General features: G+C 38.1%; 1 protein-coding gene across 2 annotated transcripts in view; it reads left to right on the top strand.

The window, feature by feature from the left end:
* Positions 1–27,139, top strand: part of CAPN7 (calpain 7) — a 38,078-nt gene that overhangs the window by 4,049 nt on the left and 6,890 nt on the right. The window contains exons 3-16 of one of the 2 annotated variants that reach the window (XM_066245939.1): positions 1,411–1,568; positions 2,476–2,543; positions 4,739–4,939; positions 6,700–6,786; positions 11,833–11,959; positions 13,017–13,102; positions 15,047–15,140; positions 15,691–15,837; positions 18,085–18,191; positions 19,440–19,560; positions 23,102–23,246; positions 23,758–23,857; positions 24,135–24,270; positions 24,811–24,886. In XM_066245939.1, coding sequence (XP_066102036.1) covers positions 1,411–1,568; positions 2,476–2,543; positions 4,739–4,939; positions 6,700–6,786; positions 11,833–11,959; positions 13,017–13,102; positions 15,047–15,140; positions 15,691–15,837; positions 18,085–18,191; positions 19,440–19,560; positions 23,102–23,246; positions 23,758–23,857; positions 24,135–24,270; positions 24,811–24,886 — 1,653 coding nt within the window. The remainder of the gene's footprint in view (positions 1–1,410; positions 1,569–2,475; positions 2,544–4,738; positions 4,940–6,699; positions 6,787–11,832; positions 11,960–13,016; positions 13,103–15,046; positions 15,141–15,690; positions 15,838–18,084; positions 18,192–19,439; positions 19,561–23,101; positions 23,247–23,757; positions 23,858–24,134; positions 24,271–24,810; positions 24,887–27,139) is intronic. The other variant, XM_066245940.1, reaches the window with a different exon arrangement.

Genomic DNA, 27,139 nt, shown 5'->3' with positions numbered 1-27,139 from the left:
ATTTTATGGCAAACATAAACAAATTACTAAAACTCCAAATATATATTTTTTGCCAATCTGATAAGAGAAAAAAACCTAGGTATGATTTTGATTTATTTACACCACACAGCTATTGTTGTGTTGGTTGTCATTTTTTTATTTGGCAATCTAAGGGAAAAGAGGTTGGTGCCCCTTACTAAATAGTCAGCTATTACAGGCATGTTTTAAGAATTCTTGTGGCACACCAGTTGAAAATCGCTTGCTTACAGGAATCTTTACTTCCTGATAGACTTTGTCCTATATTCCACCACTCAGTCTGAGTAGATAAGAGCAGTAGTTATAAGCACGTAGTTCGGATAAAGTAGATTTGATGGTTGGATTTTTTGTCCTGACAGTTCCCTTAAAGACAAGGTGGTTTAGTTTGAGACAGGTCCCAGAAATTGTGTGTTTGGAAATGTGGCCTGCCTGTGCATCAGGATGCGATTTGATAAAAAGTTACTTTGAGCCTGGCCAGAGGTGGCACAATGGATTGAGTGTCAGCCTGGGATGCTGAGGGCCCGGGTTCAAGACCCTGAGGTCACAGGCTCGAGTTTGGCCTCATTGGCTTGAGTGTGGGGGTTCCCCCCCACTGCCCATCAAGGCAGTAGGAAAAACAATCAATGAACAACTAAGTGTCGCAACTACAAGTTAATGCTGCTCATCTCTCTCCCTTCCTGTCTCTCCCTCTCTCTCTCTTAAAAAAATAAACAAAAGAAAACAGATCATTGAACATTAAAAAAATAATAAATAAAAGATCCAAGTTAGTTCCTACCCTTTACTTGTAGCCATGAAACCTTAGGTCATATCAGTTGTTCTCAGCTGAAGGGATTTTGCCCCTAGGGAGCCATTTGACAATGTCTGGTGAGATTTTTTTTGATTTTTACACTAGAGGGAGGTGGACAGTATGTTTCTGTTATTTAATTATAGAGATAGAGGCCAGGAATACTGTGAAAAATCCTACAGTGCACGGACAGTCCACATCAAAGAATTAGCCAGTCAGAATATCAGAGTGCCAAGGCTGAGAAACCCTGAGCTAGATATGTTAACATTTTTGAGCTTTGGTTTCTTCATTTTATTAATGGGATTAGTACATATTTCAGAGGTGTTATTGGGGGTTAAAGTTTTAAAAGAATTACCGTATACCTTTAAGAGACAAAATGTGTAAAGATTTTTAATTACACCTTTATGGAGATATAATTCACATACCATAAAATTCACTTTTTTTGTATACAATTCAGTGGTTTTTAAGCACTACTCTACCTTGCTAAGCTTTTTTAATGGAAAAAGTATAAAGTTTGGTAAAGAAAGTCTTAAATGTATTAAAATGCTATGTTGTCTCCTGGGTAGATATATACAGTAATATTTCTTCGATGTGGCTTTTCTCCTATCCAGTTCAGTCAAAGAGTGCTGATCCTTTGAAATCAAAACATCAGTTGGACTTGGAGCGTGCCCATTTCCTTGTTACTCAAGCTTTTGACGAAGATGAGAAAGGAAATGTTGAAGATGCTATAGAGTTGTATACAGAAGCTGTAGATCTCTGTCTGAAAACTGTATGTATAGCTACAAGAAATTTGGTGGAATTATGCTAAGAAATTTCTCCCTTTATTAGTGCATTTTACTTAACAATTCCTTAAAGAAAAAGGTTATTGTGTTATAAATGTAACTAAGTTACTCATTAAAAGATGAAAAGTAGAAAATTATTAATGGATTTTATTATCTTGTTAAGACAGCATTAAGATTGAATCATTAGGCAGTTTTCTAAATTACAGGCACTATTTTAACCTTTTTACATATAACTAAAACTTACTACAAGAAGAATCCACCATCACAAATTTAGAATAAACTTCCTTTTTTTTTTTTTTTCAGCTTCAGACACTAAAAACTAAGGTAGTGGTTTGGAAGGGCTTTATTAATTTGCAGTGTAAAAATCTGTATCTATATGCTGAGTGGCTTTTATTGTTCTCTGAGGAGCCTTGGGTGGGACTGTTAGCTTTAAGGGGCATCTAGTCCATAAGAGCAATGCATTTGACAGGAGGGTGAGGTGAAATACACAGTCAAGAGTGGTCTCAGTATTGTTCAGAGCACGGGCTTTTTGTCCTGGGGTTTTTTGTTAAGGAGAACTGTCTGCCTGATTTCTGTGGGTACCTGAGGCTGGATGTGAGTACTGGTTTTCTGAAGTTCCTGCCGCTCAGCCTTCCATGGCACCAAGGTCATACAGTTAGTTGTGTTACAGTTACCGCTTGTCTGCATTAAGTGGCCTTAAAGCTTACTTCTATGACAGGCTTTCAACACTATTTTAAATGATACCCTTAAGGGTGGAAAGAAAATGTTTTCGTTTATTCTCATAATTTCAAGAAGTATAATGTGCATGATTAATTCTTTTGCTTAGAAATGTCATGGGTCAAGGAAATTAAAAAATAATTATGCTTCAGAATGTTTATCTCTCTTTCTCTTAAGTCCTGTGAAACTGCTGATAAAACTCTGCAAAATAAACTGAAACAGTTGGCTCGGCAGGCACTAGATAGGTGAGTTTTGGTCACTCAAGTTCTTATCCATGAATTGTGACAGATTTCTCTGTGTTAGAGCTCTTCATAACAAGTGTACATCTGTTACCTGAGATCGAGAACAAGTCTACTTTCTTTCTCTAAATGAATTTACTCCTCTCTAGTTTCCTGCTTTAAATTTAAAAATAACATCAAGAAAAAAAAATTTTTAGCTTTTTCTATGCGTAGGACAAAAATGATTATATTTGAAATAGAAGACTTCCCTTCTGTTTTGTAATATCAGATTTCCAAAGACAAGAATTTCCAGAGAGCCTTCTAGAGCTAATACTAAAAATAAAGAAATTGAGAATGAGCCAGCTTACAGCCATACACATGCCTCAAATTATACAATGTGTGTAACTCTTTCAGCTCTGTTCAAATGCCAACTTTTCAATAAGGCGTGCCCTAACCATTCAGTATGAAACTGAATCTCCTTCTTGCTTACTCTATTCTAATATTCTCCCCCCCCCCCCCCGAAGCTGGAAATGGGGAGAGACAGTCAGACAGACTCCCGCATGCACCCGACCGGGATCCACCCGGCACGCCCACCAGGGGGCGATGCTCTGCCGCGACCAGAGCCACTCCAGCGCCTGGGGCAGAGGCCAAGGAGCCATCCCCAGGGCCCGGGCCATCTTTGCTCCAATGGAGCCTTGGCTGCGGAAGGGGAAGAGAGAGACAGAGAGGAAGGAGGGGGAGGTGGAGAAGCAAATGGGCGCTTCTCCTATGTGCCCTGGCCGGGAATCAAACCCGGGTCCCCCGCACGCCAGGCCGACACTCTACCTCTGAGCCAACCGGCCAGGGCCAGTTCTAATATTCTTTTCCATAACTCGTACCACTTTCTAAGGCAAACGAAATTTACCAGTTTATAGTGGTTATTAATGTTATCCCTTCTGACCCTCATCACCTCAATGCAAACTCTATGATTACAGGGAATTTTTGTTCAATACTGAAACCAAGTGCATACAGAGTGCTGGATATGTAGGCATTTGTTGAAAGGATGGTTAGATTTGCACAATAGAATTATACCTCTTGAAGAGTGTTCTAGGCAAGAAAAGGGTAGAAGTTATTCTTATAGCTATAATTCATAAATTACCTCCTTTTGAGGCTCTGATTAGGTAGCTTTAACACCCCCAGACCCTCATTTTTTATTGATGTGTAACAGTCATTCCTCCTTTTCATTTCCATCACCTGACCTTCAGTTTGTTTTTCCACATTCTTGAAGATATGGACATTTAACACATAAGTTATCTTTTCCAGTTTCTATTTTGACTTCTTTCACCAGTCAGAATCTTAAATGATTTTTGTTACCTATGTGGATAACCCGTCCAGTATTCTCTGACTGGATCCTAAGTGCAGCGGGGTAGGTCAGTCATGGGCTCCTTTGAGGATCTGTTCAAAATTATGGATCCATTCTCTAAGAAAAATGTACATAAAATTTTTTGGCTTATAATTTTCTAGTGTTCACAAGACTCTTTAAGCTCATGTATTGACCTCAGGTTAAGAACTTACTATTTTTTAGCTTGTTTGTTCTTTGACAGAATAAAGTCAAGGTTTCCTTGAATATGATGTGAGGCCTGTAATCCGACCCCAGCCACTGGTCTCTTGTGCTTACTTTCATTTACACTGTTCACAGGGGTGACATCCATTCTTTTGAAATTACTTTAACTCACTATGCTGTTTCATACTTCCGTACATTGCATATACCGGTCTCTCTGCTTAGAATGCTTCCTCACTACCCAGGTGGACTTCTCTGCAGCTCAAACGTCAGTTCAGAACAAAAACATTCCCTGCTTCACCCTCTCTTCCCAGTTCATTAAGTTACTGTCTTCTGCTGTGCATTCACTCACATGTAATACTTCATCTTGGCATCTGTCACTTATGATGCAGCTGTCTGTCTCTGGCAACAAAACTATGAGCACCTTAAGAGTAGGGACTGTGTTTCATACATCTTGTATCCCTCTTGCATAGTATCTGATATATAATAAGTACTCAATGTCAATAGAACATTGTTTGAAAAAATACCTTTGGGATTAGCTTAAGTAATGAACAGTTGACTAGTATGTACTAATTCGTTAAGAGTGCTTGACTAGTTCTTGAAGTAAATTTTGTTTTCTGGAAAGCTTTAATGTGAAAATAAAAACTAGAACTGTTTTTCTGTACCTCTCTCTCTCTTGTAGAGCAGAAGCACTGAGTGAGCCTTTAACAAAGCCATTATGCAAAGTCAAGCCAACCAATATTAAACCAAAGCCACCTCCAACAAGAGCACATTTTCCTCTAGGAACTAGTCTCTTCCTTGAAAGACCTCTGCCGTTTTTAAGTCCACAGTCGTGTGATGCACAAGGCCAGAGATATACAGCAGAAGAAATAGAAGTTCTCAGGTAAATTAGTTTATGATTCATTGTAATGAACAATTTTGTTAATGTAATCAACACAGGTAATTTTATTCTCATTAGTTTTGCTGAGTTATTTCACATCTTGATTATAGTGTGTAATGCTATTATGTAATTATAAATTGTCATATAGTCACAACTTGAAAATTTAAAATTTGTTCTAATATATTTTATTTTTTTATTTTCTAATATATTTTAGTATTAACATTTTTACTAGACACATTTTCCTAAAAATATTAACATTCTTCAAAATTGAGCATTAAAGGTTAGATAGCAAAGCAGACCAATCAGTTATCTGTGCAACTTTGTAACCAGAACCTTAATAGGAAATATAAATTGCTACCTTGAAATAGTAATCTAGGCCAGGGGTCAGCAAAGGAAAGCCTTAAGCTATGAATGGTTTTGCATTCTTTAAAGAGTTGTGAAAATGAAAACAAAAAAGCAATATTGTGTGACTGAGACCTCATTGCAAAGCCAAAACTTTTCTCTCTCTGGCCTTTTACAGAAAACATTTGCCAACCCCTGGTTTAGGAAGCCAGCTCCTGGTCTAGAAGAGCCTCAAGGGTGTTTAAAATGCAGAACAGTGATGTGGAAACCTTGAGTGCATCTGAGCCAGCATAGATGGGGTCAATCTCTGGAGTCAGTGTGTCTGTTCTTCAGTTGGACTTGGGAAAAGATCCAACCTACTTAGAGTTGTTCAAATCAGGTAGCTGCTCATTTTTAATTTCCTAAAATTGAGCTGAAAGGGCTCCTTCCTATGTAACAGCCACCTGAGGACATTTTTCTTTCTTTTCCTGCCATAGATTTTCATTCTACTCCTACTAGTGTGGCTCTCTTTGCATATAAACCAACACAACACAGCAGGATAAAAAAGGGTTGTTTTGGAAGCAGTCCAACACTCTCTACTCTGCATTCAAGAGCCCTCTTTTTGCACACTTCTGACATACCATACTATAACTAAACAAGGCTGTATTTCTGCTTAGCAAATGCAGCTGTTCTTCCAAGTGGAAAGCGCTCTCCTCTCATCCTCTCAGTCATTACTCACAGTAAAGTATACTCACAGTCATTACATTACATGCATCTCTTACTGACTGTATTAATTGTTCCTCAGATTCAATCACGGTCTCCCTGGATGTTGGTACCTGGAGACCAAATTGTGAAGTTACCCTGCAATTGCTGCTACATAAAATGAGGGGAAGAAATGGGAGGAGGAAATAGTTAATATATACAAACATTTATACAAAAGGAGAAAAAAGTATGCAAAGCTACTAACAGCATTTCTTTGTCAAGAGGCCATAGCTGCTCAACAACGCTTTCCTTTTTCACTACCCGTTATATATTCTCATATCCAGAAAATCTGAAGACATATTTTCAGAAATAAAAATGTAATTTTTTTTTAATCTCAACATAACTAAGCAGTTGCTTTCTCCCTTTGAACTTAGGACAGAATTCACTTTGTGCCATGGTGTCAAGGACACTTTCAATACCTCTGGTATGGGCCTGTCTTGAGACTGTTGTTTTGTTATGAAGGGTGTTAATCATAAAAATATAAGTCTACTGAATTGAATTGAATCAGTTATTTTCTGGTATTCAACTATTTTATGAAAATTTTGTCCAAATATCTCAACAATATGAAATTGTTTATTCAATTTTATTACTGCACATACCTGTCATTTAAATTTTAAGTAGTTTAAATAAGTTTGATAATTTGAACATTTACTTTAGTTTCTTTTTCTTGTGTTTTATAGGACAACATCAAAAATAAATGGTATAGAATATGTTCCTTTCATGAGTATTGACCTGAGAGAACGTTTTGCCTATCCAATGCCTTTTTGGTGAGTAAGTACTCTTGCAGTTTTTACTTCCAAGATTTTAATTTCTCAGTGCTTTTTCCGTACTCTGAAGTCTAGTTAAATTTACAGTCTTGAAATTAAACATTTGTAAATACAGAATTTGGGAGTGTGGCTATGGGAGGGAAGTGGGGCAGCATAGCAAACAGGACCTCTTTCTTTTATCTCCTTTTGCCTAACATTATGCTCGTAGTGTCTAGCACAGTACCTGGCACAAAGTAAGTACTCAGTAAATTATTGTTGAATTGGTGTTTGATCACAAAAGAAATGCAAGTGAATAAAAACTGACTAGAAAAGTGGAGTAGAATGACAGTATCGTTGTTTGCTAAGAAGATACAATTCAAGAAAGGGCTAATTATAAAGGTGTTAGCACAGCCTTCCAGGACAGTGGCAGTTTATGTCAGGAGCCTTAAATATGTTGTATGGTTCAAGACCCCCAGCTTGTAGTCATCTTAAAGAAATAATTTGGTCAAGGATGTATGTGTATATAGTAAGAGCTTTCATCAAAGCATATGTTTTAGCAAAAAATTATTGAAAAAAACTAAATATCTAACAATATGGTAATGACCAAATACTGGTACTTTGTTATTATCATATTAAATATGCTTCCCATAAAATAATAAGTCCTTGGAAAATGGAGGGGAAATACTTGCAATCTAATAAAAAGATAGAAAATTATACATAAAACATTGATTTTTTTTTTCATTTTACTATAGATATATAGAAAAATTATATAACAATAAACATCAGAATGTTCTGTTTTTATTTATAGGTAGCGAAATTCTGTGATTTGACTGTTCAGTTTTGTGGGTTTTTTAGTGAAAGAGACAGGAAGGGAGAGAGATGAGAAGCATTAAGTCATTGTTGCAGCACCTTAGTTGTTCATTGATTGCTTTCTCATATGTGCCTTGACTGAGGAGCTCCAGCTGAGCCAATGATCCCTGGCTCAAGCCAGCGACCTTGGGTTCAAGCCAGTGACTATGGGATCATGTTTATGATCCCATACTCAAGCCAGTGACCCTGTGCTCAGCTGGGGAGCCTGCACTCAAGCCAGCGACCCACTGTGCCACCACCAGTCTAGCTCAAAATTTTTTTTTTTCAGGCCTGACCTGTGGTGTCACAGTGCATAAAGCACTGACTTGGAACACTGAGGTCTCTGGTTTGAAACCCTGGGCTTGCCTGGTCAAGGTACATGTGGGAGTTGATGCTTCCTGCTCCCCCCCCCCATTTAAAATAGTAAAATCTTGAAAAAAATAAAAATATTTTTTCTGCAAAATTTCTGCAATGTACATGTTATATTATCAGAAAACATCAGCATTGAATGCTTGTTATATAAAGACTGGATAAAAGATTCTATAAAGAACAAGAGCTGTCTTCTCATTTCTGGTGTTTTACTGTTCTTGGATGGGCAGAAGTTTGACATCTTTTTCTTTTTTTTTTTTACAGAGACAGAAAGAGTCAGAGAGAGGGATAGATAGGGACAGACAGACAGGAATAGAGAGAGATGAGAAGCATCAATCATCAGTTTTCCGTTGCAACCCCTTAGTTGCTCATTGATTGCTTTCTCATATGTGCCTTGACCGTGGGCCTTCAGCAGACCGAGTAACCCCTTGCTCGAGCCAGCGACCTTGGGTCCAAGCTGGTGAGCTTTGCTCAAACCAGATGAGCCCGCGCTCAAACTGGCGACCTCAGGGTCTCAAACCTGGGTCCTTTGCATTCCAGCCTGACGCTCTATCCACTGCGCCACCGCCTGGTCAGGCAAGTTAGACATCTTTCAAAGCCAAATTTCTTTACTCGGGCAACCATGTGATGCTAAATTTTTAAATCTGAGAGTTTTTATAGCATTGATGTTAAGGACACACATTGCAGAGCCAAGTTGTTCAGTTTCATGCTGTATATGATATTGCACACATTTTTTAATCTGCCTCAGTCAGTTGTCTCTGACTTGGCTTAATCCTATAGCTAGCACTCAGAGTAACTAGTAGCCTCACTCACTGGCAGGCCAGCAGAATGCTTAAAGCATGACAGGTAGAAACTGAGTAGAGGATAGCATGTTCTTAAATAGTTATATCCAAGTAGAGATGTAAAATCACAGTGCCAATCTTTGTGTAGTAAATTAAAGTAAATCATAGCTTTAGTGCTCATGCAACAAAATTTATAAGAATATTATACCACTGCAAGCAGTCAAGTTTCCAAGAATTAAATAACAGAGAAGTGCTTACAATAGAATTGAAACAGTAAAATATAATATCGTATAAGCTTCTTTAATTTAGTCATAGTACTTGTCAATTGGAAATTTACATTTTTGTGTGTGATTTCTTGCTCAATGCTTGTCCTCTACACTGGATTATAAACTGCATTAAGGACAAAAAAAACATGTCTATTTTAATTAAGTTGCACTCCAGTGCCTAGCACACTGTCTAGCATTTAACAGGTTCTCAGTAAACACTTAATGAATTAATTAACTTTGGGGAAAAGTCAAGAATAAATTCTAAAGTTAACTGCTGTAACTGGCAAGATATTTTTCTTTCTCATTTTCTAGATTATTTTATGGTGAAGATAATCAGAAGAAAAATAACATTAACATCTTTAAATTCAAAGATAACACTGCTAAGAAAAGGCTTCACAATTTTTGAATCTTTGATAGAATGATTTAAAAACATTTTTGTGTTATTGTATTATAATAAAAATTATAAAATTTTTAATATCTTTAAATTTATTAGAAAAACCAATTTGGTAATTAGTGGTGACTTTTGAGAAAAATATGGAGGAATCTTAAGTTTACTCTGTATCATGATTCACATGGCAGGTTAATATAGTAGTTAGCTTATACATTTGATTTAGCCTTATTTTTTTTCCTCAAAACTTTGTGATGGGCTCATTTAAATTCTTCTAACTTCACTCATCTCACTTTTTATTTCCAGTCAGTTTTTGTACTAAGGTACCAAAATCTTACCCAAAACACTAATGGTTTTCTGAGATCTGCAATGATTATCAAAATAGTTTGAGAAATGTTAGATGCCATATCCTACTCTTAAGAGATTTAGAATAAGCATTGGCTTATTAAAAATTTAGAGATGGCCTAACCAGGCGGTGGCGCAGTGGATAGAGCATCAGACTGGGATGCAGAGGACCCAGGTTCGAGACCCCGAGGTTGCCAGCTTGAGCACAGGCTCATCTGGTTTGAGCAAAAGCCCACCAGCTTGAACCCAAGGTTGCTGGCTCCAGCAAGGGGTTACTTGGTTTGCTGAAGGCCCGCAGTCAAGGCACGTATGAGAAAGCAATCAATGAACAACTAAGGTGTTGCAACACACAATGAAAAACTAGTAATTGATGCTTCTCATCTCTCTCCGTTCCTGTCTGTCTGTCCCTGTCTATCCCTCTCTCTGACTCACTCTCTGTCTCTGTAAAAAATAAAAAATTTAAAAAAAAATTTAGAGATGTTCTCCAGCACAAAAAAGCAATACAGTACTTTAACCAGGAATTTGCAGATCACACTGGACTACAAACCCTCTTTCTCCTAGTATCTGTGAATAATCTGAAAAAAGAATGTTACAGTTGTTTTATTTTGTATATTATATACCTTATACCAGTGATCCCCAACCCCCAGGCCATGGACCGGTGACAGTCCATGGGCTATTTGTACCGGTCCGCAGAGAAAGAATATAACTTACGTTATTTCCGTTTTATTTATATTTAAGTCTGAATGATGTTTTATTTTTTTTTAAATGACCAGATTCCCTCTGTTACATCCACCTAAGACTCACTCTTGATGTTTGTCTCGGTCATGTGATACATTTATCCATCCCACCCTAAAAGCCGGTCCATGAAAATATTTTCTGACATTAAACTGGTTCGTGGCCCAAAAAGGTTGGGACCACTGTGTTATACTATCCTAGAAAGCTTTTGAAACAATGATTTGTTACCTTTTCTGTAGAAGAGGTGTGAGGAAAGGTAGATTTTTTTATTTTGTTGTATATATCAATTTTAGAGAAATAATACGCAGATTATTTTGCCAACACACAGTGAGTAGAGGGTAATAGATAAGAATGGTGGGGGGTGGGAGACCTGAATTTAAACACCAGTTCTGCTACTTCTTAGTTGTTTGACCATGACAAGTTGTATAATCACTTTAAGCCTTTTCAGAAAATATTTGCTGCCTAACCCGGCAGTGGGGCAGTGGATAGAGTGTTGGCCTGGGATGCTTAGGACCCAGGTTCAAAACCTGGAGGTTGCTGACTTGAGTACAGGCTCACCACTTGAGCATGAGGTCACTGGCTTGAAAATGGGATCATAGACATGACCCCATGGTTGCTAGCTTGGGCCTAGGGTCGCTGGCTTGAGCAAGAGGTCACTTGCTCTGCTGGAGCCCCCCACTCCAAGAAACAATTGAGAAAACAACCAATGAACAACTAAAAAGCCACAACAAAGAATTGATGCTTCTCATCTCTCTCCCTTCTTGTCTATCCCTGTCTGTCCTTTCCTGCCCCCCCCTTTCTAAATTATATATATATATATTTGCTTTAACAGAATTGTTTTGAGGATTCAATGAATAATATATATAAAGTACTTAGCATAATGCTAAATGGTTATTCTTCAGTAATTAGCGACTCATTATTAGCCTTGCAGAGAAGAATTTGTCAAGAACTAGCTAGCATAAAGCTCTGTAGCTTCCTAGGTCATTTTGAATGAATCAGCTTATATTGTTGTTAATGGTTCCATTTTATTTAAACTGAATTTCCTAATCATTAACCATGCTATATTAAACATTAAAAAAAGTATAAATGAATTTAAGTTGCTCTTTTGGTTTCAGTTATGTGTGTGTGTTTCTTTTTTAATTGGGGAGGATAATCAGATTTACTGGATTCATGGTTAAGTGTAAAGAGCCAGACTTGACCAGAGAATTAGTTTAGGGTGACACAAATATAGATATAATCACCATACCAAAATAAATTTAGGCAATTTAATTTTGGCTTTGAGTCATCACTTAAGATGATTTCTAGTCTTTTTTAATTTTTATTATTACCTCAGTGATAGACTGGGCAAGCTACCATTATCACCAAAACAAAAAGCTACATTTTCCAAATGGGTACGCCCAGAAGACCTCACCAACAATCCTACAATGATTTATACTGTGTCCAGTTTCAGCATAAAGCAGGTAAACATTTATTTTGTATAATTTATACGAAAGCTAACATTTTAAAGTAATTTGAATATAGATTTGACTTTTTTAGGTTTTTATTATATATTCAGATGTATAATTGGAAAAATTACATACTTAGATAATAAAAATATGAATAGCTGTTTTGAGCAATCAGATTTTTATACTGATACTTGCAGATAAGATAATTGAGAATGTGAATTTTACCTTTGATAATAGAATAGATATAAAAGATAGGAATTGGGCTTATATAAAACACTTCCGTGTTAAGACTGACCAGTGATGGCAGAGAGTTGACCTGGGATGCTAAGGACCCAGGATCAAAACTCTGAAGTTGCCAGCTTGAGCATAGGATCATCAACATGATCCCATGGTCATTGGCTTGAGCCCAGGGTAGCTGGCTTGATCAAGGGGTCACTGGCTCAGCTGGTCAAGGCACATATGAGAAGCAATCAGTGAACAGCTCAAGTGCCATGACTGGGAGTTGATGCTTTTCATTTCTCTCCCTGTCTCCCTCTCTTTCCCTCTCTCTTAAAAAAAAAGGAAAAAAACTTCAGTGTTGAAATAACAATATGGATTTATTGCAAACTTTAGTTAAGTTTGGCATTGAAGTCAGTTATCTTCCACAATATTACAGAATAATGATTCTGAAATACTGTGATTCAAGAATCTTTTGATATGCATATTCATCTCTTGGTCATAAACCAACCTTAAAAATGCCTTTGGGAAAAAAAAAAATGCCTTTGATTTTTCTTTTTGTCCTTAACAACGTGATTCAGTAAATATGCTTTTACTCATATAAGGAATGCATCATCCATATCTAATTATTCTAAATCATCTTTATTGAAATACTTTTGTTGGTTTTTCAAGGATTTATTTGAGTAAAATGTGTGAGTTGGCATATGGCATTACTATTTATTTCCTACTCAAGCAGTAGTCAAGATATTTATATATTCATTATAAAAAGTCAGGTGCTAGATGCAGTGCTTAAATGTTGTAGAAATGTTGATGTTACATGAATGATTGAAATATATTAATAAATTCTTATTAACAGACAATAGTATCAGATTGTTCCTTTGTTGCATCACTGGCTATTAGTGCAGCTTATGAAAGACGATTTAATAAGAAGTTGATTACCAGGTAAAATTTTATGTTTGTTCCTTTAGCCCTTTTGTTTAATTGTCTCTTAACTAGAAATTTAAAACTTAGGCCTTGGCCTGACCTGTGGTGGTGCAGTGGATAAAGCGTTGACCTGGAAATGCTGAGGTCGCCGGTTTGAAACCCTGGGCTTGCCTGGTCAAGGCACATATGGGAGTTGATGCTTCCAGCTCCTCCCCTCTGTCTTTCTCTCTCTTTGTCTCTCTATCTCCCTCTATCTCTCCTCTCTAAAATGAATAAATAAAAAATAAAAAAAAATTTAAAAAAAAAAAAAAAAAAACTTAGGCCTTTTTGGCATAGAAAGTGAAGAGAATGTATCACTCAGAGAATTATGGCACTTGTGTGTTAAGCAGATTATTTGTCAATGTGAACAGATTTGCTAAAACAATGTAAGAACATATGTATATGTAGTTAATATATGTAGAGTAAATGTCTTGAAATATGTAAATGCAATTGGTCAAAGTAAAATTATGTCATGTTTATAATTGCACCATACTGTATGGTAGCTACTAGCCACATGTGGATATTGAACACTTGAAATGGATAGTCTGAGTTGAGATGGACTATTAGTGTAAAATGCTACAGATTTTGAAAACTTGGGACACAAAAAAATGTCAAATTAGCAAAGTATCTCAAATTTTTATATTGCAAAATCATAATAATTGGGGAATGTTGGGTTAAATAAAATATATTAAAATTTATCTTACCATTAGCTTTTTTTTTTTTTTTTTTTTTTTTGCATTTTTCTGAAGCTGGAAACAGGGAGAGACAGTCAGACAGACTCCCGCATGCGCCCGACCAGGATCCACCCGGCACGCCCACCAGGGGGCGACGCTCTGCCCATCCTGGGCGTCGACATGTTGCGACCCTCCTGGGTGTCGCCATGTTGCGACCAGAGCCACTCTAGCGCCTGAGGCAGAGGCCACATAGCCATCCCCAGCGCCCGGGCCATCTTTGCTCCAATGGAGCCTTGGCTGCGGGAGGGGAAGAGAGAGACAGAGAGGAAGGCGCGACGGAGGGGTGGAGAAGCAAATGGGCGCTTCTCCTATGTGCCCTGGCCGGGAATCGAACCCGGGTCCTCTGCACGCTAGGCCGACGCTCTACCACTGAGCCAACCGGCCAGGGCACTTACCATTAGCTTTTAATATAAAAATAAAATGTATGTAAAGTGAAATAACATTTCTTTTGGCTGGAACTGCTTTAAAATGTACAGAAATATTACTGACATTGTTTTCTTTGAGTTTTCAAAAGTTTTATTAGCTGAAATTTATTCATTTTAAAAATTAAGCTTCATAATTTTTTCATACAGCTTTTCCTGAGTGGTTTTTGTGTGTTAAGTCCTGCAATATAAAGGTGAATGAGACACAGACCTTAGTTTCAAGCTATTTGCCATCTCACATAAACACCACATAAGTAAATAATACACAGTGTGCGAAAGGAAATTGATACTGATTGTTTTTACAGTATCTTATTGGATAATGTTAATGTAACTTTTATCAGAGTTGTTTTAACTTTTACCTCTGTCAGTTGGAGTTGCCATATTTGTGGTTAATTGAAATGGTCTTCTCTTTACTTCTTGGGAGCAATACCAGATTTTTGTTTTTACACTCCAGATTATTTTAATTGGCTTAAAATATATTCACTTAATAGAAAATTTATTAGAGTATATAATTTAACGCTGAGAATTTTTCAGAATATTGTGAAATTTATGCCTTGCTGTATGATCTCATAACTTTATTCATTCACTTACATTAAAAATTCACTGTGATTAAGGTGAAATTTTTTTATAGGCCTACTGTAGAAAAATATTCTTACATTTATTTTTATAAAATTACCAAGACAATATAGTATGTCGTTAAATATAATATATTCTGCATGGTAGTTATATTGAATTTTAATGTTCAATATTTATTTCCCTTACAAAAGCATAATTTACCCTCAGAATAAGGATGGTGAGCCAGAGTACAACCCATGTGGAAAATATATGGTGAAACTTCACCTCAATGGTGTCCCAAGGAAGGTGCGTAATGTCTCTCTCCATCCCACCCCTTCTGTCTCTTCCTTCCCTTCCTTTGACTATTGAATAAGATCATTAAGAAATGCTATTTTCATAAACATTTTAAAAACATGTAGACATTTTAACATTTCATTGATTTTGAATCTGTGACACACATGCTGCTATCAGTAATGTTAATTAAAAATAAAAATCATGACTATAAAGTTATTTTTTAAATGGTTTTGGGAAAATTTATAGAAATTTCCAAAAAGTTATTATTTTATATATAATGTACATTTCAAGAATCCCTAATAATTTTGATGGTAGATTCATAACATTAAACATCTGATTGGCTAAAGGGTTATTATCTGACAGGGAGATTAGCTTGTAAACTTGAATAAAGATGATATACAACATAATTGATCAGGTTCTAGAACTAGGACACTGTCATTACCTTAATAGTAGACATATAATGGCTTTTGCTTTATCAGTATGAAAGATTTTTTTTTATATATGGAAAAGATTTTTAGGATATTTTGTACCAACTAAGGAAGTTAATGTTATCTTTTCTCAGGTGATAATTGATGACCAATTACCCGTTGATCACAAGGGAGAATTGCTCTGTTCTTACTCTAACAACAAAAGTGAATTGTGGGTTTCTCTCATTGAGAAAGCATACATGAAAGTAATGGGAGGATATGATTTCCCAGGATCCAATTCGGTAAGTAACAGGATGATCCAGACACAGACTTAAGTTACCTAATATGAGTGTTTTAAATTTGAAAGATTACAGATCCTATTTTGTTTAACCCTTTGAGTAGTATGAACGTTCATGTACGTCCTCATGCCTCCTGACCATCCAGATAACAAAAATTTTTATTTTAAAAATGTGTAATGCAACATTAAAAAAAGGCAAATGTATGTTCTTCTTGTGTCCATAAATTGGTTATCAAACAAATATGACTTTAAGTTAATGAAACTGGAACTGGAACTAATTTCATTTTTTGAAAAAATACTCACTCCCGGTGGTCAGTGAGCATGAAGAAAACTCACTACTCAAAGGGTTAAAAGAAATGAAAACACCATGACCAGGTGGTGGCACAATGGGTAGAGTGTTGGCCTGGGATGCAGAGGACCCAGGTTCAAAACCCGAGGTTGCTGGCTTGAGCACAGGCTCACTGGCCTGCTCTCGGGGTTGCTGGTTTGAGCCCAAGGTTACTGGCTAGGCTGTAGCACCCCCTCCACCCCTACCCCCCATCAGGGAACATAAGAAAAAGCAGTCAGTGAACAACTAAGGTGCCGGAACGCAGAATTGATGCTTATTTCTCTCCGTTCCTGATTGTCTATCACACTCTTTCTCTCACTTAAAAAAAAAAAAAAAAAAAGGAAATGAAAACAGATTTATCAGCCTCTGAGATAATGTTGATCAGTCACCTCATTATGGGAGTATATATTTTCTAAGATTAGCACGTTGTACAGTAAATCCTCACTTAATGTCTTCCATAGGTTCTGCAACTGTAAGCAAAGTATTGTATAATGAAACCAATTTTACTATACAGGGGTCCCCAACCCCAAGGCTGCAGATCGTTACCGGTCCGTGAGCCATTTGGTACTGGTCCGCAGAGAAAGAATAAATAACTTACATCATGCCCTGGCCGGTTGGCTCAGCGGTAGAGCGTCGGCCTAGCGTGCGGAGGACCCGGGTTCGATTCCCGGCCAGGGCACACAGGAGAAGCGCCCATTTGCTTCTCCACCCCTCCGCCGCGCTTTCCTCTCTGTCTCTCTCTTCCCCTCCCGCAGCCAAGGCTCCATTGGAGCAGAGATGGCCCGGGCGCTGGGCATGGCTCTGTGGCCTCTGCCTCAGGCGCTAGAGTGGCTCTGGTCGCAATATGGCGACGCCCAGGATGGGCAGAGCATCGCCTTCTGGGGGGCAGAGCACCGCCCCTGGTGGGCGGGCCGGGTGGATCCCGGTCGGGCGCATGCGGGAGTCTGTCTGACTGTCTCTCCCTGTTTCCAGCTTCAGAAAAATGAAAAAAATAAAAAATAAAAAATAAAATAAAATAAAAAAATAATAACTTACATCATTTCCGTTTTATTTATATTTAAGTCTGAACGATGTTTTATTTTTAAAAAATGACCAGATTCCCTCTGTTACATCCGTCTAAGACTCACTCTTGACGCTTGTCTATTAAGTTGGACAATTATATTTGAAAATACCACAGTTTTTACGCTGGTCACATAATTTTATTTTGTGCATTTATCTGTCCCACCCTGAAGTCCGGTCCGTGAAAATATTTTCTGACTTTAAACCGGTCCGTGGCCCAAAAAAGGTTGGGGACCACTGGTCTAATAGATATAAACAAGAGTTAAGTTCCTAAGATATCTCATCAACATTATAACAGAATGACATTATTCAAGGAACTGCTGTATAGAATCTTCTGGTTCTTCCAATGCTAGTCAAAGAACACATAAGTCATAGGTAAATACAATAGGACATTAAAATGTCTTCCACACCTACATGCACAATTGCTCTATCCTTCCAATAGTCTTAGTTTAGCTCTCTAATCTATTGCCTGTTAATTTACTCAGTGCGGCTTAGAGGGAGAATGAGAATGTATAAACATTAGAAAAGTAAGCACACTACTTTAAGAACTCACTAAATGGCGATTGATTGTTGTTGTTAAAGTCGTTATTTCTGTTACGTTTTGAGTTCTCATTTTATTCAGGAAAAACAGCAAAGATTTAAAAAAAAAGATAGGCTTGTGCTTAAATTCAGGTAGGAATTTGAGTTAAATAAAAAATTTATTACTAAAAAGAAGAAAAAGTTATTACTAATAGAAAACAACTTACTACCTTGTTTATTCTATCAACATTATCCTATCTGACCAGTGAGATTTAACAGCTCCCCTGGGGTGTAGTTAGAGCTCGGGGAAAACGTTAACAGTCCTGAACTGTGTTTATGTTGCAGAATATTGATCTCCATGCACTGACGGGATGGATACCAGAAAGGATTGCTATGCATTCAGACAGCCAGACTTTCAGTAAGGATAATTCTTTCCGAATGCTTTATCAAAGGTAATCATTTCTTTCTCTCTCTCTCTCTCTCTCTTTAAGAGATGTTGACATGTCATGCCCTATTTAGAATAGCTCTTACAGTGCTGTCATTTTTAGTTAGTAGGGAAATTGTGTTTTTAAAAGGCTTCCCTTTATGTACTTGCTACAGTCAGCCAGTCCTCAGTAGCTAATCTGAAACATTTGAATCTGGAATACCTAATAGGGGAGAATTCTTTTGTATTTCCTTAGTACTTACCAATTTGAGGAAAGGTGGGAAAAGAGAAGTCACAGAACATAAAGAGGAAGGTAACTTAAACCTTAAAATGGATAATTCACATACAGGTGGGGAGTAGCTGTTGCTCTTAGTCTATTTCACAGACAGTAGGGCAGTGGATGGAAACAGCCCCCTTTACTTCAGAAAGTATTGTTAACTTAGGGGCTGGAAAACTCTACAATAATAACACATTCATGAATGAAACTAGAAAACTCAAATATTTTATAAATAAAATAATAGCACTTTTGGGGAAGTGAATTAGCATTTTATATCTTCATCTTTTATTTGTTAATCATTTGAAAATTTAGCGTTTGCTTTTTTTTTTTTTTTAAAGCTTTTGCTTCCTCATTGATAGGTTTCTACCTGAGAATTAAGTTGTCTAAAACTGAGTGGGGTGGAGGATGTGATCATTTATCTGATACGCGGTGAAGTAGTAATTCTTTTTTTTTTTTTTTTGTATTTTTCTGAAGCTGGAAATGGGGAGAGACAGTCAGACAGACTCCCGCATGCACCCGACCGGGATCCACCCAGCACGCCCACCAGGGGGCGACGCTCTGCCCACCAGGGGGCGTCGCTCTGCCGAGACCAGAGCCACTCTAGTGCCTGGGGCAGAGGCCAAGGAGCCATCCCCAGCGCCCGGGCCATCTTTGCACCAATGGAGCCTCAGCTGCGGGAGGGGAAGAGAGAGACAGAGAGGAAGGAGAGAGGGAGGGGTGGAGAAGCAGATGGGCGCTTCTCCTGTGTGCCCTGGCCGGGAATTGAACCCGGGACTTCTGCATGCCAGGCCGACACTCTATCACTGAGCCAACAGGCCAGGGCCGTAGTAATTCTTGTTAAAGACCTTTCTGGTATGATGGGAATAGCTTATTTTAAAAACGATTTCAATTTTTTTTTTAAATTTTCATTTGAACCACATTAGACTAAAGGAAATATGGTGTGAACTGATATTATAAATGTGTTTTCTTTTTATTCTTTGTCTTTTGGGGTGATTCCAGGTTTCACAAAGGGGATGTCCTCATCACTGCGTCGACTGGAATGATGACCGAAGCTGAAGGAGAAAAGTGGGGTCTGGTTCCCACACACGCATATGCTGTTCTGGATATCAGAGAGTTCAAGGTTTTACCTTAAATTTTTTCTCTTGTTTTTCTTGTTAATAAGACATTACAAGGATCCCAAATGATATATTAGACTTTTGAAAACTGACAAATCAAGGTTTAGGCGAAGTTTTGAAATTATTCCGATTACATTAAACAGCTTGATCTATTGATAGTTGGGAATTATGAAATAAGATGACAAGAAATGTAATGGCAGTGACAGCATCCTTCTCTTGTCAATAAGAGTAGCAGAGTTGAGGCCAGAACACACCCTCACGGTTCTGGGCAGCATGTTGGTGTTGGGGTCTGTCACAGTGCTAGACTCTAGATAAGTGGTAGTCAACCTGGTCCCTACCACCCACTAGTGGGCGTTCCAGCTTTCATGGTGGGTGGTAGCAGAGCAACCAAAGTATAAATAAAAAGATAGATTTAACTATAGTAAGTTGTTTCATAAAGATTTATTCTGCCAAACTTAGCGAAAAGCCAACATAAAGTACTTGGTAAGTAATTATTATTATATGCTTTACCTTGCTGTAACTCTGCTTTATAAATTTTATAAAGTAAAGTTACTTTCCTACTTTATAAATCACCATTACTGTGGAACTGGTGAGCGGTTAGAAAATTTTACTACTAACAGAGATACAAAAGTGGGCGGTAGGTATAAAAAGGTTGACTACCCCTGGTCTAGATCATAGTAGACCTTTGGTAAGTACTTGTGAAAGGACACAAAAAGTTAGATACCTATGAATAAGAAACATCAGTGGGTTTACAAGTGGTTCACTTCCTAGTGGCCTGTGTATGCTGTCAGGCCTTTCAGGCCGTATCTGTGCTCAGGTGTTGGGATGATTGACTTCATTACTTCTCAGGTTATCGATTGTTTTTAACTGAAATAAAATGGATCTGTTCTGTGGGCTAGAGTATTTAAAGATTAAGGAAGGGCTCTTTTTTTTTCTAATGATGGGATACCTAAGCTCTCTAGTCACTTTGGAAGTTTAACTAGCAGTGTCTTTTATATGTCTCCTGCTTAAATTTATAGGAAGAAGTAATGATCAGTAATAACAGTGTACCCCTATATATTAATTAGACTGTTTTATTACATGACACATTGACACATGGACTTACATGAATTAAGAAGGCAGCAGGGAGGCCCTGGCCATTTGGCTCAGCGGTAGAGCGTCGGCCTGGTGTGCGGGGGACCCAGGTTCGATTCCCGGCCAGGGCACATAGGAGAAGCGCCCATTTGCTTCTCCACCCCCACCCCCTCCTTCCTCTCTGTCTCTCTCTTCCCCTCCTGCAGCCAAGGCTCCATTGGAGCAAAGATGGCCCGGGCACTGGGGATGGCTCCTTGGCCTCTGCCCCAGGCGCTGGAGTGGCTCTGGTCGCGGCAGAGCAACACCCCGGAGGGGCAGAGCATCGCCCCCTGGTGGGCGTGCCGGGTGAATCCCGGTCGGGCGCATGCGGGAGTCTGTCTGACTGTCTCTCCCCGGTTCCAGCTTCAGAAAAGTACAAAAAATAATAATAATAATAATAAAAAATTAAGAAGGCAGCAGGAACGTGCTGCAACATTTAAAAATTTATAGTCTTAAGGCTTTCTAAATCAGCTAGTCTTTGTGGTACTTCCAGCAAGACTATGAAGAATTATGTCTTCCTTTAAAAGTGGCAGAAAAATTGACTACTTAAAGCAAAAAATATAAAAATTTATGTGAATTGAATAAGCTGAGAGGTTTGTGTTTTAGAATGTAGTTTGTGATAATCAAAACATTGGGAATAAAAGTCACTATTATAAATATTTAGTACTGTATATATATTATTGCTAGAACATTCTTTGAAGGTAGGTATAAATTGGTGAACAATATTGAGGTAGTAGCAAAAGTTTTAAATTTAGATAATGAAACCAGCAGTGTGAAAGCTTGAGTTTGAGGAAAATTGCTGTGATTATATCATTTACTTTGAATAAAAAGACTATTTGTTCTGAATGATCAAAGGAACTAGACAAATAACATATTTATGAGAAAAAACAGACACCTGTGGTTTGACTTGAAAATAAAGCATTTAAAATTGCTGATTGCCAGTAAAGAATATCAAATAACAGCCTTTTTAGTTGAAAACGAATAGTATGGCCCTAGTTGGTTGGATCAGTGGATAGAGCGTTGGCCTGGCGAGTGGAAGTCCCAGGATCAGTCCTCGGTCAGGACACACATGAAAAACGACCACCTGTAGTACTCCAGCCTGCTGGGAACTACCAGTGTCGCAAGGATGGCTTGGTTGATTTGAGCATCACCCCAGACAGACAGGGCGTGCAGGGTGGATCCCGGCTGGGGTGCATGAGAGGGCCTGCCCTTTTGAGGAGAGGAAGAAAGAGAATCTGATTTCCTAAATTAACTGCATAAAATAAGACAGGTATTCTTTTGGATTTACAAGCTCTTGTTTTTCTGAATCAGTGTTACAATTCTGTAGACACACCCAGTATTTACTGAGCACTTACCATAACCTTAACACTTTGCTCTGTAAAGTCAGGAGAGACCTAGGAAAAAGGTAATCATGTTACTATTTCAAGGAGTTTACCATCTCATCGCAAAGACAAGACTCTGGCACTTGCACCAGTAGGAAATAATATAAAATAGGATATTATTTGTTTTAAGTTAATGTAATAAAAATTGGTAGCACTATAAAGTTTAAAGGAGAGGTGATTATTAAAAGAAGGAAATTAAATACCATCTATTTTGCATAGATTATTTCATTTAATCTTCGCAACAGTCTTAGAGGGGACATTATCTTCCTTTTACTCCATATGAGGAAACAAGTGTTAAAGAGGGTAAATGACCAAAGCAGGACCCGTAAAGCTGATAAATATAGTAGAGCTGGAACTTGGTCCCGTTTCATTCTTACTCCAAAGTTCTCTCTTTCCTTCATTGCTTCAGTCTTCACAGAGGCAATCAATGGAGAAAGCAGCTAAAGAGTATCTGAAAGGAAAGGTAGTTAGAAGGGATCAGAGAGGGCCTCCGGGAAAGGGAAACAACATGAACAAATGCCTTTAGAGGTGAAATTGAATAAGAATTTTTGACTGGATCATGAGAGGAAAGAGTATCCTAGAGCCGAAGAAATGTGGGCCGTGAAAACAGTGGGACCAGTGTAGAATAGACTCTGAAAAGGAAGTAACTGATGCCCTAAGGCAGCACGGCCCAGGAGGACTTCCTGCGGAGATAGAAAGGTTCTCCATCTGTGCTATGCACTGCACTAGCTATTAGCTATTCATGGTCCTTGAACACGTAAAATGTGGCTTGTGTGACTAAGGAACTGATTGATTTAAAATATCCACATGTGGTTAAGGACTACCATATGAACAAACAGCACAGCTGTAGGGATAGCCACTTACTTTTTGATCAGGTTTGTGAGATGGTGAAAGTGTTAAAGAATATTAATTTGAAGTGGATATGGAGAGAACAGAATCGCTTAAGTATTCAAAATGCATCCTTTCTTAGAGAATGATATGATTAATAAAAATATGGTAAAATCTGTTTATGTTATATAACTGTTATCTACTGTTTTCTTTTTTTTAATAGGGTCTGCGATTTATCCAGTTGAAAAATCCTTGGAGTCATTTACGTTGGAAAGGAAGATATAGTGAAAATGATATAAAAAACTGGACCCCAGAGTTGCAAAAATATTTAAACTTTGATCCTCGAACAGCTCAAAAAATAGACAATGGTAAATATATCTATTTGTATTTTTTTTTTTTTTCTGAAGCTGGAAACAGGGAGAGACAGTCAGACAGATTCCCGCATGCGCCTGACCAGGATCCACCCGGCACGCCCACCAGGGGCGATGCTCTGCTCCTCCGGGGGGTCGCTCTGCCTCAACCAGAGCCACTCTAGCGCCTGGGGCGGAGGCCAAGGAGCCATCCCCAGCGCCTGGGCCATCTTTGCTCCAATGGAGCCTTGGCTGCAGGAGGGGCAGAGAGAGACAGAGAGGAAGGAGGGGGCAGTGGAGAAGCAGATGGGCGCTTCTCCTGTGTGCCTGGCTGGGAATCGAACCCGGGACTTCCGCACGCCAGGCCGACGCTCTACTGCTGAGCCAACCGGCCAGGGCCTATTTGTAATTTTAATACTGTTTGATCTTTCAATAAATAACATGTGTAACAATGTCAAATGTGTTTAACTGGCATAAGTCATTTATCATTAAGATATTTTTTAGATTAATAAAGATATCTCATTTTTAGGAATATTTTGGATTTCATGGGATGATCTCTGCCATTATTATGATGTGATTTACTTGAGTTGGAATCCAGGTCTTTTTAAAGAATCAACATGTATTCACAGGTAACTTTTTTGCACATTTTAGAATATGCTTTATAGTAGTCTTCACTTTTTTCATTTTAAATGAAATGATTAATGTAGGAAGACTGGTATTCTCTTTTTTGTCTTGCCCACAGATTCATATAATAGTTATTTTCTTTATATGCTTTTTGGTCCTGCCAAAAATTGTAAAAACAAGAAGACCTGATAATTATATCTGAAACACAACCCTTTTTAAAATGTTAGTATATTTTAGCTCTGTGAGAAATTTAATTTCTTTTTTGTTGACTTTGTCTTTTAGTACTTGGGATGCTAAGCAGGGGCCTGTGAAAGATGCCTATAGCCTGGCCAACAATCCCCAGTACAAATTGGAGGTGCAGTGCCCACAAGGGGGCGCTGCTGTTTGGGTTTTGCTTAGTAGGCACATAACAGACAAGGTACTGATACTCTTCTTATGATATTCCATATAGAAATTCTTTTAAATGTAATTAGACCATTGTGAACAAGATGCACACATCAATAGCCTGTGTTATACAGGTGGCTTGAAAATGGTATTTTCTTAAATAAATGAATATTTTTCTCTAAGAGAATTTATAGTTTGTGATATTTAGTTTTATTCAAAAATCATTTCTGAAAAAAAGCATGTAGGAGTTTATGCTTTTAGTAAGGGTTTTCATATTGATTATACATGCTTTAGGTCTTAAGAATATTAACATTAAAATATGTTAAAGGGGGAGTTGGAAGTTTTGAATCATTAGGCCTGATTCTGTAAAAGGCAACCATAATTTTAGTAGCTTCAGAGTTCTTTTTTAATACAGTATGGTCAATCTATTGAAGTGACAGTTTAATCCAGAAAAGCAATGTTTTTAATAGCACTAAGTAGCTAAAATGAATGCTCAAAATTAAAATTATTCTTGTTTTTCTGCTTAAAGCAGTTTGAGTCCATTTTAACAACATTGGATTCTTTGTGCTTTTAGGATGATTTTGCAAATAATCGAGAATTTATCACAATGGTTGTATACAAGACTGATGGGAAAAAAGTGTATTACCCAGGTATGTTTAATAGGCAAACAAACATTAAAATTATATTTATATGATTAAGTAGAAAATGAAAGCTTTTATATAAATAACATGAGGAAATAATTATGCAGATAGACTATTAGAAACTACTCAGACAGATGGGTGGTATTGATGCTACTTGTGTTTTGTATTGTTTTGATTTTTTAATAGAGTCCTCAGCAGTTTGGGAGTTCACATTGCTGTGAGAGTTTTATTTCTAAAACTTAAGTCATATCTTTTGCTCTGATCAAAAATTCTATGGTTTTCCATGGATTCTTGGGGTAAAATCCCAGCTGTTTACCATGGTGTGTAATTCTGTCCTTACCCTTCCTGTCCCCCTTTATCTTCCACCCCCTTTTCACAGTTTCACAGTACCCCAGCGAGGTGGTGGCTCCTCCTGAACACAGGATGCCCTTGTTGCCCCTCTTCACAGCTTCTCCTGCCAACAGTCTCTCTCCTCCCTGCCCTCTGCCCACACAAGTCCTTTTTCCCTCCTCACATTCGTGTGAAGAAATAAATAGGGTCATGTGTTAGTGACTGGTTTCTTGCTTTGGCTGGGCCATAGAAGGCGTCTTTGGGAAGGGTCAAGAACTCTGAATGACAAAATTAAATCAATTATGCAAAGCAATGGAAAAAGCATTACAGAGAAAGGGAACAGGAAGTGCTAATACTAAAACACAAGAAACACAGGTGTTTCTTCTGAACAGAGAAAAGGCCTGGGAGGTGTGGTATTAGAGAAGGTCAGAAAGGTATGCAGGCTCAGATCACATGAGGTTCTGTAAGCCAAAGGAAAGGTTCTACGTGTGGTTTGTTTTTTAAGAACTTTTTTTTTTGTAGAGTATATTGGAGGGGGCAAAAAACAGAAGTAGAGAAACAATCAGGAACTTTCATTGTGCTTTGAACTTTGGTGGTAGGAGTGGAAAGAGGAGTGGACAAACTGGGTTTCAGTGGGGTTGTCGGAACTTGTTGAGTTGATGGTAGGGGGTGCAGTCATCAAAGATGAGTTTTTTGGCTTAGATGATAGAAACATTTACTGAAGTGGGTAAGTGTTAGTAGGGTGGATAGGGATCAGATTGGTTGTGGAATAAAGCCAGAGGTTATTTTTCGGTTTTGTTAAATTTATGAAACTCGATTTTCTGTCTGTCTGAACGTGCTGAGTAGGCAGTTGGATTTTTGAGTAGAGTTCTGGGATAAGGTTAAGACTGTAGGTGCAGATTGAGGAGTAACAGTCCTATAGATAGTATTTGAAGACAGCACTGCATAAATCATCTAAAGAGAGAGTTGTAGGGATAGAAATGAATGCCCAGGACCTGACCCTTGAACTCTGACATCCTAAGGTTAAGCAGAGGAAAACTTACCACAAAAGAATTTGAACAGAGTACCTGATGAAATAGTAACTTTTCATATAACCCAAGGGAAAGAGTAGACAGCTGCATCAGTTGCTATTTTAGAGGGCAAGTAAGATTAGGTTAGAGACTATTGGACTTAGTTAGCATCCAGCAGTCATTGTTGATCTTGACAGAAACAGAATTGGAGGAGAAGTAGGCTAGGAACCCAGCGGGGTGGTTTGTGAAGTAAGGAAGCAGTTACTGACAGTTCTTTCAAGAAGGCTGTGCAAAGAAATGGGCAGTGTTGGGAGAGGGGATCAAAAGTGGTTTTGTTGTTTTGCTTAGTCATAGGAAAACGTGGCATTCTTTCCCATTATGTGTTGAGGACCAGCACTGATATTAGCAGTGAGTGTCCCTAGATTCTGGAATGGCATGAAAGTTGATGGAGCCACCGATAAATGTCTGGTTAAATCAACAAAAACAATTTTTGAGAGAGAGAGAGATTAGAAGCATCAATTCTATGTTGTAGCACCCTAGTTCATTGCTTTCTCATATGGGCTTTGACCGGGAGGACTCCAGCCAAGCCAGTGACCCCTTGCTCAAGCCACTGACCTTTGGGCCCAAGCCAGCGCCATGAGGTCATGTCTATGATCTAACACTGAAGCCTTCTCAAGCTGCTGAGCTTGCACTCAAGCCAGCGACCTCGAGGTTTTGAACCTGGGTCTTCTGTGTCCAAGGCCAATATTCTATCCACTGCGCCACCACCTGGTCAGGCTCAACCAAATATTCCATTTTCACATTTGGTCATTATACAACCAAAAAAAAGCACAAATGTTGTGGATATATTGCTAGCATTAAGATGTTACATAACTTCTGAATTTCAAATATGTTACCCTTTTTATTTGGGTCCTTTTTTAAA

Source organism: Saccopteryx bilineata, chromosome 10 (genome assembly GCF_036850765.1).
Source record: "Saccopteryx bilineata isolate mSacBil1 chromosome 10, mSacBil1_pri_phased_curated, whole genome shotgun sequence".
Lineage (NCBI taxonomy): Eukaryota > Metazoa > Chordata > Mammalia > Chiroptera > Emballonuridae > Saccopteryx > Saccopteryx bilineata.
Note: the sequence above shows the minus strand (reverse complement) of the source record. Positions and strands in the feature narration are given on the sequence as shown.